The 16,257-nt window shown below is 44.0% G+C and overlaps 1 protein-coding gene across 1 annotated transcript; it reads right to left on the bottom strand.

Annotated features, from left to right (window-relative positions):
- Positions 1-5,265: 5,265 nt before the first annotated feature.
- On the bottom strand, positions 5,266-14,784 carry LOC130488661 (transmembrane protein 198-like). Its single transcript, XM_056862304.1, has 4 exons — positions 14,598-14,784; positions 9,911-10,486; positions 6,735-6,883; positions 5,266-5,473 (listed from the first exon to the last, which is right to left on the bottom strand). The coding sequence occupies exons 1-4, from the start codon at positions 14,782-14,784 to the stop codon at positions 5,327-5,329; spliced, it is 1,059 nt and encodes a 352-aa protein (XP_056718282.1). The 3' UTR covers positions 5,266-5,326.
- Between the last annotated feature and the right edge of the window lie 1,473 nt (positions 14,785-16,257).

Raw genomic sequence — 16,257 nt, 5'->3', positions numbered from 1 at the left:
CACCCTTCCTGCCCATGTTTGTGATTACTAGTACAGAATCAGAGGGGTATTACAGATTTAGTAGCACGGAACACCATCATAGGATCTTATGGATCTGGCCATATGTGAAGGTGCCAGTGCACAAGATTTGAGCATATGTATCTGAGTGGTGGCATCATGCCACATGTATTCGGAATAAAAAGTTGTGATCTTGTAAATGTGTTTTTTTAAAGGGGGCAGAATTCAGCATCCTGATTCTTGTCTACCTTTCTTTCCATTCTGCCTTTTTTATGCAAGCTTCTAGTGTTTTCAGGCTTCAAGGACAGGCCAAAAAAATATTTGAACAATACCCAGTAAGATGGGGTTGGGAGCGAATGATGAATAGGTCTTGCCATTGCTCTGATTATTTTGCTGTGACTTTGCTTGCCAGAAGGAAGACAAATATATGAATATTTGTCCAGTTAATACAAGGCGCCAAGTGTTCTTGGCACAGTTTTTCTTTATCTGCTGCTGAAATTAGAGATGTTTTAAAATGCAATGTACATCTAGATCTGATCAAGCCTCTTGGTCACTGGGAATTATCTTCTTCTAGCCTTCCTTAGTTGCTATTAAGAGAAACAAGAGGTGCTTCCTGTAAGGAGGGGGTTTATTTCCATTGTGTGAATGTGGTTTCCTCTACTCCCTCCCCACCTGTGTCACCTGGGAACTGCTATTGAAGTTCATATTATAACTTGGGTGGAGTTCCACAGCACTGCTAAAACTCACAGCTTTGGTTGCAGAAAAGTAATTTCCTCATTGAAGAGGAAATTATTGCTTTCACAGGGGTAGTTTCCTTTGTATAGAGAGGGTGTAGTGGTTAAGAGCGGCGGACTACATGAAGTCTGCTGGGTGACCTGGGGCCAGTTCTCTCAGAACTCTCTCAACCCATGCAGAGGCAGGCAGAGGCAAACCACCTCTGAATGGCTCTTGCCTTGAAAACCCTCCAGGGTCGCCTGAGTCAGCTGTGACTTGATGGCACATACACACATTTTCCAGGTATATTTTTGACTCTCGTGTATCCGAATGCACACCCCTAAATCATGACTCTATGAATTAATGGCCTCCAAAATATGCTATCGTTAACAGCCTTGCTCAAGTCTTGCAAACTGAGGGCCATGGCCTTCTTGGATGCACAACGTAACATGGTGAGGGGCTGTGTGTCAGCAAAGCAGAAAGAAATATCTTAAGGACTTTAGACTCTGTCAAGAGACTAATCTCCTAGCAGAGTCACTCAAGGCAGAATGGTCACAGCTGAGACACCAGACTAAGATGCATCCATCCCCTTCAGGGATCACAGCAACATCAGCAGTAGAGAACGGACAGTTCCAATGGTGATGGGGGTAGAGGAATCTTGAAAAGTTAGCAACTGGGCAGCAGCAGTAGTGGAAGGTGACATTGGCAGGGGATCTTTTGTAGACAACTGCAGTGACATTTCAGCTAACCCTAGTTAGTACTGCACAGAAAAAGGCAAATGGTAAACCACTGATCATCTCATACCTTGAAAACCCTATGAGGAGACTCCACTGGGGCTAGGAAATTCTGCCACCCCTCTGCACCTGGATCCTTCGATCACTATCCCCTGCAAACAGCCAACTGAATTGCATACTTTCAGTGGTAATTATTTTAATACTAATTAAAATTGGTGGAACCCTTTCCTCTTGTCTAATGGCCCTTTAGCTATCTGAGTTCTGAGAAAGCTGGAGCTATGGATATGTCCGAGAGCCTGGATTTTGTGCTTGTATGGCCTCAAGAGGGATGAGGGCACCCACACAGAACATGCTTAAAACTATATATCGTAACAAGCACAAAAGATCAAGAGTGTGATGATGACAAAAATACAAAGTGCCATTGCAGCACATACTGTGATAAGACTGAACAAATTCATACGTGTATGATTACATCAACAACGACAAAAAGCTTTATAAAAGCATAAGTTGGTCAACAGAGTATTAACAAAGATGAGGAACATACATAGCATGTATAATTATTACAAGAATCTGGTATCCATCCTGTTTTGAAATAGTTTTCCTCTTCAGATAACATTTATAGATGAAGAATAAATCTGAACTTTACCTGAAGAAGAAATCTACTTCAAAACAGGATGGATGCATGCTATATGGATTCCTTGCATGTTAATACTATGTTGATGAACTATGTTTACAAGGGTATTGTGACACTGTTGGTGTGTCATAATAAAAAGGTAAAGGTCCCCTGTGCAAGCGCCGGGTCATTCCTGATCTATGGGGTGACGTCACATCCCGGCGTTTACTAGGTATCAAGTACACTTTTTTCACAAGAGGAAATAGCTAGCTGTTGACCAGATCCTGTAGCATTAGATTAGAAAACACAGCAAACAGGAGTCAGTCTGGAGAGGGGACCAAGGTCCTAACCAAACCAAGGGACTAGGCTGGTTGCTTGTCTGATTTTTGCAAACCAGACACCAGAACCTCTGCTGTTTTATTTCCACTGCCACTTCAGACAGAAAATTCCTGGCTCTCACCCACAGGCAAGATTTGTTACACACATTTCTTTGCTAGCAGCTGTGCCTGGGCAAAAAGACCACCAAGATGAAGGGGGTGGTAAGATTAGGAATGAGCCATGGTTACATGCACACACAAAAAAGCATGATTCCAGTTCTGATAAAGATTTTTTTTTTAAAGTCACACTATCTAAGTATGGGCTTCTCTTCAAAATATGGAAACTCTGAGAATGGGTCAAAGGTTTCTAATATGCATAGATGTCCTCTAACTTCCACATCCTCCCCCCCCACCACCACCACAAGCAGGTCAATAATTTAGTCTTGTCTTCACAGGGACGTTTTAAGATAGTCTTTCTCCTTGTCCAGTTCAATTTTTTGGGGCTGAAAAATATCTCACACTGGATACTCATCAGGGTAAAGGAGATGAAATTGTGTTTGCAGCTTCCCTAGCAGATATGGAGAAACAGGATGAACTGCTGTGGAACAAGGCTTGCAAGTTAAGGGACATTGTAAAATGATTAATCTTATGGAGGTATAAAATTATGGTAAGAAACAGACGTTCTGTTTAATTGGAGGTGAACTACAAGGTGACGAAAGCCGTTCTCCACAAGGCCCCAAGAGGTGGAGTTGTTGCCATTTAAGGGGTAACGAACTGAGATAGGTTGGTCAACTACTGGGATGTCCCACTCTCAATGCATGTGGCCCATCTTTTCCAGTTCTTCTCATGCACATGAAGGACTCCAGGTTTGATTCATCTTTCCTAGGGTTGCCAGCTCAGGGTGGGAAATACCTGGAGTTTTTAGGGGTGGAGCCTAAGGAGGGCTGGGTTTGGGGAGGGGACTTCAGTGCCATAGAGTCCAATTGCCAAAGTGGCCATTATCTCCAGGTGAACTGATCTTTATCAGCTGGAGATCAGTTGTAATAGCGGGATATCTCCAGCTACTACCTAGAGGTTGGCAACCCTAATCTCTCCTGAAGCCTGAGGAGAACTTGCTTGTGCATCAGAACAGCTTCAGACGCTGAAGGGTCAGTGACGTTATGCTGCAAAACATCTCTATTGTATCACTTTCAACTCTGTGGAAAAATCAAGAGCACCACCAACATTTGGTGCTCCAGGATACACCAAAACAACCCAAATTTCCTGCTCTGCTAGAATAGCGCTGCCCAAAACAGGAGCTAAAGCTCAGTGATAGAACACAGGCGTGTATGCTGCACCAGTAGTTTCATTTAAAATGGAGGTCACATAACAGGAAGGTTCTTCACTTCAGACCTGGAAAACTACTGATATTCAGATAGGCCAGTGATCCCTAATGAGGTGTACAACAATGGGTTTCCTAGCATCCATTTTTAACAATTCCTCTCTTCCCCAAAGCAAAAAGCCACCTCTGGCTTTTCTCCACCTCAGCAGACAACAGGCATCATCATGTTTGTGTTTGCAGGAAACACCCAATCAGAAACAGCTGCCTCCATTGTAGGATGCTTGGTTTGTAACCTCCCAACATTGTGATTGGTCCCAGCAACGCATGGCAGCCATTTTGTGGTGGCACCCACTTTCCCACCTCAAACTTCTAAAAGTGCTCAACAACACTGAGGATCCATGGCATAGACAAACCTGGGCTAACTGGATTGATAAGACTCGGTGTTTGCAGGATGATTACCATATGGAAAACCGAGGGCTGGTGGTTTTTACACAAAGCAAAGTCACCCTTAGAAAAACTCTGGAGTGTTATCAGTTCAATTATGTATATAAGACTACAGGGCCCACACACATCTGTTGTCAGTTTTATAAACAAGAATTATAAACAGTGGTAACAAAAAATTGTCCACAGGAAACAACCAGGTATAATAGAGGTCTCTTGAACAAGATTCAAATACAGATCACGCTCACCAAATTTAGATTAATAGTCCAGGATTTTGGATAGTTAGCTTACAGTTAAAAAAATGTAAGTAAAAACAAAAAAGGATTTGTTTAAATCCGTGTTTAAATTTAAATAAAGCACCCAATGTCAAGTTAAACCAAAACCCATTTCAGGTAAGGCTGTGTTTAGACTGAAAAAGGCACTGTGCGGAATTCAATCTGGAGTAAGGAAAAAAAGAAGCATTCCTTCCATTAATAGGCAAACCAAATTGCCCTGTGAGAGGGATAATCATGAATATTCTCACAGGATTCTTCTATCTCCCAAAAAAGCAAAGTATTGTAAAAGCACCACAGATCAGACCAATTTTCCCCATCCATTTGCAGTGCAAAGAACAATTCCAAGTTATCACCTAGCTGCCGCACCCCTGAGATAAAGGTTCTACAAGGGCAGTTTAAAAAAAAGAAACTAGGTCAAAAGATAAGACCACGTTCTAGATCTGCTGCAGACTAGGGCAAATAACCCCTTCACTCAAAAGAAGGGGATGGATGTCTATGGCTTACTTCAACCAAGGTAACAGCTGACACTACACCAGCTTCAAAGTTCAGGACAGCCACCAAAGAAAAGACCCTTTTTGTGGAAGCACTGTTTGGAAGGCAGCTGTGAATGTCCTGCAGAAGAAGGTTGGCTTTCTCCCTTCACTTGCCTTAACTAGCAGTAAATTAATGTGCTTTAAAAAAAAGAAAGAATCCCTTCTCTCCTACTGTTTTGATCCAGTCAGGTGTGGGACCTTGAGTGAATCTACTCAATTTGAACATCTGAAAACATTAAAAAAACACGAGAGGGGGGATGCGCGCAGGCTAGCCAAGTGTGGTCCATGTGCTGGGGTCTAAAAGGGACAAAAATGTTCACAGCCCAGGGACGAATTGCGCATTCCTGGTTAAGGCACAAGCGGAAGTAGAAATCATCCCTTTCAGAGGCAGCCCCGGGGAGTGGTGAGGGGCACAGTAGAGCCACAGTCATAATCCAGATCCACAGCGGTGTGCGCATTGGTGCTCAGGCTACTCAGTGATGTACCAGTTCCCAGCTGCTGGCGGTCACGCAGGCTCTGGATATAACTCTTCAGCATGGGGAATGGAGGAAGAGAAGAGCATCAGTTTATACAGTGGGGATGAGAGGACTGTGTTTCCTTGAAATGAACCGCTATGTGCAGTTTCTCTCACATTATACACGGTTTGGCTCGTAACACATCATTTTTCGCCACCTATGTGTAATGTGTATCTCCAAACCCACAATGGACATGTGCTAGGAGATGCACCTGTGAGCTACAGTTGGCTCCATGTCCAGCATATGTCCCTGCGTGTGTGGAGCTGCATGCATTTTCTCAAGACCTCACATACAGGTGCACTACTAGCAGCAGACGCAGATCAGATTCATGCCTTGTTAGATACTGCACTATAATAATCCTGCACCTCCTAGACTTTCCCAGACACACAGAAAAATTCAGGTGATGCATGACTACAACAGCACAATACCCAAGAACGTGTGGATCCTATCTCAGCTTTCAAATATATTGTCAATCAATCCACATCTGGAAGAATCTTTCCCTAGCTCAAACTGTCTTGTGACCTTCATGTTATTTTTGCCTTTCACTGAGGTTTGACTTTAAGCTCTGGAACTTAATTTGTGGCATGGCTCAGCCCAAATTTCTAAGTTTTCAATGGAAGCACTTAACCCTGGAACATAAGAACAAAGCATACATGAAGGTACCTTTGAGTTAGGTACAGGGTACATTGGCAGGGCAATCCTAAATAGAGTCTCACTCATTGGAGTCAATGGGCTTAAAAGAGTATAACTCTGTTGAGGATTGTTCTGTATCTTCACTACTGTATCTTCAGTATAAGGGTGAACAGATCAGTGGGCATTAATTTAAAGTCTTTTCTTAGCAGCTACTCCATAAAAAAATATGCCTGAAGCAGTTTATGAAAAGCAAAACAACAAACCACATTGTAAAAACAAAAATAATTAAAACGATTGACACAACTGAAAAATAGCAGCAAAACAGGCTCATTAACATAGCTTCAACAAATGGTTAAATTAAAACAGCAGCATAAAAAAGCATATCAAAACAACTGGCTGCATAAAAATCACAATACCATAACTTTAACATGCAGTTAAAAAGGCATAGTAGATGTATGTCAGCAAAAGCGGTCCCAAACCTTATGATATTAAGCTGATGACAAGAAGATGTTCAATTGGGCTAGAGAAGATATTGTGAAAATTTTCCCTTAAAAAGGGCACTAGCATGTGGAACATAAGAGGCATGCAGATTACAATCGAGAATATTGACAACAGAAACAGCAAACATCTCAGCCACTCACTGGTGCAAGGACATCTCCCGCACAGCGCTTGACAGCATTGGGTTTATGTCGGTATGAGCCCTCTTGTGGAGTTTGGCTTTGCCTCTTCTTGGCTTCGCGCTGCCGAATCCGCAACAGCTGTAATTGCTTCTGTCGCCGACTAAGGACCACTGGGTGAGAGAACAGAGGTGTCAGAACAGAGGATGCTAACCTTATTAACGCCACTCAAGGAAGCAGCACAGGGCAATTCTAGGGGTGGGGGATTCTAACCCTAACCCCAGTGAAGTCCTTCAGCTGTGGAGGTTTCAGTGGGGAGATATTTTTATACTACAGACTGTGATATGGGAAAAGGGAACATAACTAAGCCCAATCTCTTGGCTTTCTTCCTTTCCAGCCCTTTCTTGATTCCCAACAGAGTTCTGCATAGCTGCTATACCATGGATTTATTCCATCATTCAGAAACCTGCAAAAATCTCAGTTTTTTCTTTTTATAAATCAAGGTCTCTAGAAACTTTTTATAAAAGGAGAAAGTAATATGAAAAAGAAAATGATCTGCGAGATTAGATATAATCTGCATAAGGAATAATTTGTATAATCTTAATCTGCAAGATTAAGGGCATAAACATAATTTCTGCAATCACATTGTGCAAGGAGGAAAAAGAGTACTGAATGACCTGCATACCACACTACAAGAGTTATGTACTGTGTCATTGCAGAATTATGATCATGAGCTCTGGGATCTTTCTAGTGCAGAATTCCAGCACCCCCAAACAAACTCACGGAGAACCAACAAATGGCTACTAGCCATGAGAGGCTGCTTCAGCCTCCATGTTCAGAAGCTGCATACTTCCATGTACCAGATGCTGCAGGCAAGCAGTGGGGAAGGTAATTATCTTTGTGCTCTGCTCATAAGAAGGGTGAATTAACAATTGACGAGTTACCGTACACTATTTTTAAAAATCAGTTTTGATTTTTTTTAAACTGCAATGATAATAAATTGTTCTAAAAAATCTGGCATAAAATGAGATGCGAGCTTAATGTCAACCTCTCTCCTACAACTGAATTCACAACCCTCTTATGAAGAATTACTTTTATTTGCAAGGTAAGAAATGTTATGAAAACATCTTCACACAGCAGTTCGTGTGTTTATATTATTGGTTTGATGCGTGGGACTGGCAAATTTGCTGCAGTTTGTCACCTACTTCTGGGACTTTCTGCTCCCAGTTTTATGCTTAGCCATCACCTGACCTCTGCAATATGCTCAGTGTTGTATTTGAACATATCAAAGAACAAGGACGTTTACCTTCCATCTACCCAGTACCTACTAACAGCCCTTGCTTGTGACCTTTTGGGGCAGACTCAGACCTGATTTGCAAAGGCAGGAAAAGGAAACAAAACAGGTAGCCAGGACTGTACGGCTTCGAATGGCAAGCGGTGGATGCTAGCTTCACTTAGTGCAGATGAAACAACCGGCAAGGAAAGCGGTTCTACCCATCCTGATTGCTGACAGTTTTCTATTCTGAAGGTATTTCAGCATGGGGAAGTGTTCCAAAACAAGCTCCTCCATCTGCAGTCTGAAGAGCATTCTAAGATCTCGTTCTCCTACAAGGGTGAACAAGACCTAGAACAGAAGAATACTGGAGCATCTTCTAGTGTTGACGCAAACCAACACTTGTCTTAAATCACCTAAATATAAGCCATGTGTTGCATATCATTTTCTAAAATAGCAAAAACAAATATGTAACACTTGTAATGTACCTTCGGAAGTTGTTTAAAGGTTTTATTCTGTTCTATAACCAATAGTACACATTACTATTGTTATTTCTTAAGTAGTAAACATTACCATTTAAGAAATATCTAAATAACTAACAGTGCAATTCTAAGGGGGTGGCTGAATGTGCTCAGGGAGTCCACGGACATTAATGCGGGCGCATTGCTGAGATACGTCAGCGTAAGGGCCAGTTATCCACTGGGCTAGGCCCCACCCCCCGGCCTGCCAGCCCAATTGGTTCTGCTGCCTTGTCTGTCATGACCCAGCTGTTGCAACACAACACCCGGATGGGATGCCACAGCACAGTTGCTGAGGACACTGATATGGTTGCAGCCTCAAAAACCCAGCTACGAATGCTTTCTCCTGCAAGAAGCTCACTAACCAAACCTTTAGGAAGTGGACTAGCAGCATCACAGTTACATCAGGGCCAACTGCCACAGCACAGGTGGCCCTTAGGATTGCACTGTATGTATACTGCTAATGCTATACTATACAACATTTATGCATTATAACTATAATGTTATACTAATACTACCTAGAAACTGATTTTTCAGAATTATGGTAGTTGGGTAAACAGCTTCAGTTAAGTTTAATATTGTCTTAGCTTTCTCTCATATTTCTTATTTTAGATGAGCGACTTTTCTTGTTGTAATAGGTTTTTTATAAGGATATACTTTGAATGTTGTTTTCGAAAGCATTTTGCAGAATAAAAAGTAGTATCTCAATAAGTCCTGAAAAAATGATTAAAATCAGTTATTTTAAATTAACCTTTTTTCTTGGTTATTTAAATCAATCCACCCTGCTTTTAAGCTCCCTAGAGGCATCTTGTTAGCCCAACAGTGCTGGATTAGCTAGATCTTTAATTTGATCCGGCATATCTCTTCTTATGGTCTCCTAGCAGCCTTTAGCCTTCATCCCTGAATGTGGAACCTACACCAATCCTTTATTGTTCACCCCCATGACTTTGTGACTTCACTTGACCCTCCAAGTAGGCTTGCCATTTGTCCTCCCACAGCAGGTGGACCCCCAACCTCGGCTTGAATGTCCCACCCTTTAGAAATTGAGAAGCAAGAGAAAAAATGGCTGGAAAACGGACTCCATAGCATTGGCTCTAGGAATTTCACTGTAACTCGATGATATACCATGGGGATCGGGGAAATTCCTACAGTGTCACCTTCTCCCCAAGCACCGCCCTCAAAAAGTCCCAGCATTTCACATAACACTGCTGTCAATAATGCCCCCCAGGTTCTTTCCTGCTCCCCTGTCTCTTCTCTCACCTGAGTTCCACCCCCAAATTCCTCTCATATGTGCAGTTTAGAAAGGGGGAGACAGGAACAAAGCTAGAGGACAGAACTGACAGACCAGTCTCCCCTTCCTGCTTTCCCCTCATTATGAGACAAGACCCCCCCCATAGGCCTCCACTCACCATCTGTGTGGGAGAAACCTTCTGCTGTCACTTTCCACTGCAGCAGCATTCCCATCGAAGCAAGGACAGGCCAGGTAGCCAGCACGGCCCAGCCGCACCAGCAGAGCGGAGAGGAAGGTGCCAGACGGAGGCGGTCATATACGTGGCGGCCCAAAGCCAGGTTCTCCACGGCATAGTCCAAGCAAAGAGTGAGCACGGCACCCCCAAACACTGCTGTGGAAAGCACTGTAAAGGCTTTCTGCCAGCGCAAGGCCAAAACAGCACCCAAGAGGGCAGAGCCCAGAAGAGATCCAGCAGGGACCCATGCGTTGGGCAGCTCATACAAAGGCTCTGTGGCCACCAGCCCAGCAGTGGCTAACAGCAGACCAAGGTTTAGCCCAGTCAGGAACAACCCAACCGAGTGCACCAACATGGTAACTAAGCCACACAGGACTCCAATGCCCAGGGCAATGCCCGCGCTGACCTCCAGGCTCAACTGTGTGTCCAAGATGCGCTCCTTGTAGCAAAGAAGGAAGATTACAGCTGAGCCGAAGAGCAGGCCTGAGAGAAACATGATGGCTTTGAAACAGCGGTAACCTAGAGACAGCAAAAGCAGCAAGATTAGCAGAAGGTATTTCATAGTGGACCTGTTTTTCCAGGGGAAGGTAAGTTAAGACAGTGGCTGCTGACAAATCATGGGTTATTCTCATTAATGGGTCAAGTTAACAGCTTCTATTAAACACAGAGAATGCAGCATGAGAAGATACCTTGTAGAAAATTTGTTCTCTCTGGGGAACTGAAGGCTTTGTGTAACTTATGATGCAGACTCATTATCATCATCACTACTGTGAAGCAACTTGTTTCTTGATTTTGTTAGTTGAAACAGACCACGCATGGACACCCTGTTCTTGTTATCATTACTGGAGCTCAGCTGTTTATTATGCCTTAAGTGTATGGTGAATGTTGGGGAGGAGGCAGAGTGTAACGTGCTTTTTTTGGCTTGGTTCTCAAGGCATCAAATGATGTTAGGGGTTCCAGGAGGATTTTTCAGGAAGATGTGACTTAGAATCTCTCTCTCTCTGTCTAAAAGCTGCATCATGTTCAGCAACAGATGTCAGAATGTTCTGCTTCCTTGATAGGAAACCGTACTCTTCCAGTGGCGGACACAAGACATGCTCAGAAGAGGGGCGGCTCAGAAATTCCACTCCATGCAACAGATACAGGAATCTTTCTTTCCCCACTTCTCTTCCTAGTCCCCTCTTCTTTGGTTCCTTTTTTAAAAAAAGATTATAGGCAGAGGTCCATTTCATGTTATTTCAGTATAGGCCATGGGCCCCAGGTACCCACTTCCTTCTTCACCAAAGCAAAGATCCTGGCATTCATCTCACCGAAGCATGAAGTGTTTATAGGGAGCACCCATTCAGAAGCAACTACCTTCATCATAAGACGATGCTTGGCTTTATATTTTTACTCTGTTTGGGGACCCAAAGTGGCTTACAATCCTGTTCTTTCCTCCTCCACGTTATCCTCAACAACTCTGTAAGGTAGATGCAGATGAGAGAGAGTGACTGGCCAAGTTCACCTAGGGAGCTTCCATAGCAAAGTGGGAATTTGAACCCAGGTTTTCCCAATCCTAGTCGAATACTCAGTTAGATCACACTGGTTCATAAGATTTTTTAAACAAACCAAATGTTGTATTTACTACCATTATTCCCCCTTCCTCAGGAAATTTCACACCTGATAGGGATAATAGCAGATGTAATTAATGCTAACACCTGTCTAAGTAGCCTTTTCTTCAATTTAAAGCGAATATATATATATGTGTGTGTGTGTGTGTGTGTGTGTGTGTGTGTGTATACACACACACACACATATATATAGCCAAAATTAAACTGTGATATGTAATTACTACTTCAAACCCTCAAACTGAACCACTTAAATAAGTACACTATCGAATAACTATCATCCCTATTGTCTGCACGTATTGTATCAATTGCTGAATTTCACCAAATCTCCCCACAATCACTACCAAATTACTGGAGCACATCCAAAAATGGCAGAACATATACAGACTTTCAGTACTTGAAATAAGAGTTCTTTATACAGAGAGCCAGTGTGGTGTAGTGGTTAAGAGCGGTGGCTTGGAATGGTGGAGTCTGATCTGGAGAACCGGGTTTGATTCCCCACTCCTCCACATGAGTGGCGGAGGCTAATCTGGTGAACTGGATTTGTTTCCCCACTCCTACACATGAAGCCAGCTGGGTGACCTTGGGCTAGTCACTCAGCCCCACCTACCTCACAGGGTATCTGTTGTGGGGAAGGGAAGGTGACTGTAAGCCAGTTTGATTCTTCCTTAAGTGGTAGAGAAAGTTGGCATATAAAAACCAACTGTTCTTCTACCAGTGGGGGAGGGAAGTGTGGCGTAGCCCAATCTTATCAGATCTCAGAAGTTAAGAAGGATCAGTACTTGGAAGGGAGACCACCATGGAAGGCTCTAGACAGGGAGGCAATAGCAACCCCCCTCTGCTTCTCACTTGCCTTGAAAGGCACTTGCTGGGGTCGCCGTAAATTGGCTGCGACTTGATGGCACTTTACACAGAGAAAGATTAGGGGATGTGTATTTTGAAGACAGGGTTTTGGGGCACGCCTGTCACCAGACCTCACACAGAAATTTGTGCAAACACTACTGAAACTCTGCCCATTTTTAAAAATCTTGCCTTTCCATTTACAGCTCAAGATGGCTTGCAGTTCATAACGATAGCAGCAGCATAACTCAGTTGTCATTCAAAACCCCAGAGAATGCCTGCAATTCAAATAATATTGAATATCTTTGCAACATTTTACTACTCTTCCTAAAAACCTCCAAGGGCAGCAGTTCTCCCCCATCACCTCTGCAAGGAGCCCATTCAATAAAGTGGGAGCTACAACTGAATGGGCTCTAGAAGGCACCAAGCAGCAACCTTAAGGGGAGGGCTAGTAAAAGCCTGGTGGCCGATAAGGACACACCAAGTTCATGTAGAGCAAGAACAAAAGGCTAGCCTGATCTTGTCAGATCTCAGAAGCTAAGCAGGGTCAGTCCTGGCTAGTACTTGGATGGGAGACCACCAAGAAATACCAGGATCGCTACACAGAGGCAGGCAAGGGCAAACCACCTCTTAGTCCCTTGCCTTGGAAACCCTACTGGGTTGCCATAAGTCGGCTGCAACTTGACAGCACTTTACACACACACAAAACAAAAGTTATCTTTCTGTTATATATCCACTTTGAATGAAATGTTTTCTTCACTTTTACAATGAATATGAGCCTACCAAAGGAAGAGTTAGAATAAGTAAGCACAGATGGTACATTGGATGTATGACTAGGTTATTACAAAACTTTTAAAAGGCATATAGTATGCATTCGCAGGGAAGCAGCAGTGTTGGGCTAGGATCTGGGAGACCCAGGTTTGAATCCCCACTTGACCATGGAAGCATGCCAGATGGTTTTGGGCCAGTCACCCCCTTTCAGCCTAACCTACCTCACAGGGTTGTGGTGAGAATAAAATGGAGGAGAGGAGAACCACGTAAGCCATTTTGGGTCCCCATTAGAGGGGGATAGGCAGGATACAAATGAAGAAAATAAATACATATCAGATCTCTATTTAGAAATAAGGCATACTGGCCAACTTTATATATGTGGTTGATAAAATGTCTTGGCTTGGATACCAAGCTAACCACACTGCTGATATAGGCTTTGCAAAGCGCCATCAGCCTATTCACCTGGGGCAAGCAAGATTCACCTCCAGGCAACTAGCCCTACCATTGGCTGTTCTAGAAGGTAAATATAAGAAGATCCCTAGATCAGAGAGGTTTTCTCCATGTGGGACAGGGGACATGAAGTTAGATCAAAGCTTATTTCCCCCCTGCTTGGTAAATTCCCTGAAGAGTCAGTTGAGCTTTTGGAAAAGAAGCTCCTACTAAGAGAAGATCCTCAGCTTATGCTCCAAACTGCCAAGTTCTGCGCTGTTGCTATTAAAATACACAAAACTTTAAAGAATGATCGTTAGAATATTTTACAATTTTAAGGTGATAATTTCAACCAAGGGTTGTTTTTATTGATCTTACACCTTTATTTGTACAGGCAGTCTGTGATTCTGCAGTGCAAAACTAGTCTGGAAATTTTGATGTGTTGGAATGTGATTGGTCAGTTGACCATATTAATAAATTTGATTTGATTTGTCCTCCAGGCAACTAGAAGGGAAACTTCTGTCAACTGGGAAAAGGTTTTTCCCCCTTCCCTTTCAGCCTGTCAGTGTGCAACAAAGCTGGGTGGCTAGCAAAAAATTCTGAGCTACCTTGCAAGGCTGTGCCGACAGATCCTAATGTTTTTAAATTCAGAAGACTATAGTATTTGGAAGCAACGTGTGCATGGTACACAGAACTATGTGCAGGGCTGCTTGCTATTAGAGGAGCTTGACTTGATGGGAAAATGTATGTGTAGGGTTCATATTTCAAAAGTACTTCATTGACTGCGCCAAGCGTTTTGATACTGGTGAAGGGGCAGATTTGCACCACAGGGAGTTACTTGCTCAAGTCTACCTATTACCGCCTCAAGAAAGAGGAGAACAATGAGGAACTGTGGGAATCCTGTTGAGAATTGGTGTGCAGTGGGGAGAGGTGAAGCTGAGGAGAGATCGCAGAGAGAAATTCCCCCCCTTTATTCTACTCACCAAAGCAGCAATAGACGACTCCAAAAACGCAGCAGAGGGTACAGATCACGCAGGGAACCACCTCGTAGTGCCTTTCAGACAGGAGGCTGCAGGGATCCGGGGCAGGTTCGCTGGGCTCTGCTGCCCCCTGGTTAAAACCTCGGGGGTCAGGAGTCAGGACTAGCGGAAGCAGCGAGGCAGGATCCATGGTCAGCAGCCAGGATGCTGCTCAGCTCTCAGGAGCCACCCAAGCAGGAGTGATCGCCTAGCAAAGAGTATTATTTGTGCATTAATAGGGAAGAAGAAGAAGAGTTGGTTTTTATATGCCGACTTTCTCTGCCACTTAAGGCAGAATCAAACTGGCTTACCTTCCCTCTCCCTCCCCACAACAGACACCCTGTGAGGTAGGTGGGGCTGAGAGAGTGTGACTCGCCCAAGGTCACCCAGCTGGCTTCGTGTGGAGGAGTGAGGAAACAAATCCAGTTCACCAGATTAGCCTCCGCCGCCCATGTGGAGGAGTGGGGAAACAAACCCAATTCTCCAGATCAGACTCCACCGCTCCAAACCACCGCTCTTAACCACTACACCACGCAAAAACAAATATCGATTGTTCCTCCCACTATTCTTCGGCTTCAGCCTAGTCTGACACTGAACTAGGAGTGGAAGTGGCAAGACTGTCTCGCCTCTGCCCCCCACACATGCACACTAGAGTCTCCTTGTGTCTCCCCCTACCCAGACTCCTAGCAGCTGAATTCCCATCCCACTCCCCAAGGGTTAAGCTCTTCGTATATCCTAAGTGGTGGAAAGCATGACTAATCTCACACACACACACCGACAAAACAGCTGGAATGGGCAATATTCATCATCTCCCCCCACCCCAAATCTGGCAGCCATCATACCAAACCGAAGCCAAGGTTTATGCATACAACTAATAATCCCTTCCTTTACGTTAGGGCAGGATGAAGCAGGAAGCTTCAGGAGGTAACAAGGGAAATGGGGAGGTGGAAGTCCGTAATTAAATCTGAATTCAACAACTGTTTAAGCTTGGTCCCCAGCCAGGACTCCTGGGTCCTATTCCCAGCTCTGGAGGGGAAGGGGAGGCCTAGTAAATTGGACCAGGAGGTATAACTAGGAGCCAGAACGTCTGGGCTGTCTTCCCAGCTTTTAGGGGGGAAGGTAGCCATCGTTTTCCATATGGGTCCTATTTCAAGTTGGGTGAGGGGCAAGGCAGTACAATCACCCCCTGACTTCCCTATTGTAAGGGTTGCTATGTCCCTTCTCTTAAAGGATTCCACCAGAAGCCCCTCATCTCTGCAGAGTGTTGCTTTTACTTTCAAAGTTTTGGTCTGTCAGTCTCACCTATAGAAGACTTCAATTCCTTTTCCAGTAGCTATCAATGGGGAGGGCTCTAAAATAACAAGCAGAGTTTGAAAAAAAGGTTGGTAGGAGTGCTGGGAACTTCAGACTGACTGTCGCATCAAGTCAATGCAGGGATATCCCTCTAGTACAAGGGTCCCCAACCTTGTTCAGCCTGCGGGCACATTTGGATTTCTGACACGGCACGGTGGGCGCAGCAACAAAAAGGCTGCCGCAGGAGGCAGAACCAGCTACAAAATAATTGCCACAACATAACTTCAGTAACACAGCGTAGATCCTTGTTCTCTGACGGCAGCTGCTGCCA

This window comes from Euleptes europaea, chromosome 1 (genome assembly GCF_029931775.1).
Source record: "Euleptes europaea isolate rEulEur1 chromosome 1, rEulEur1.hap1, whole genome shotgun sequence".
NCBI lineage: Eukaryota > Metazoa > Chordata > Lepidosauria > Squamata > Sphaerodactylidae > Euleptes > Euleptes europaea.
This window is presented reverse-complemented; position numbering and strand designations above follow the sequence as displayed.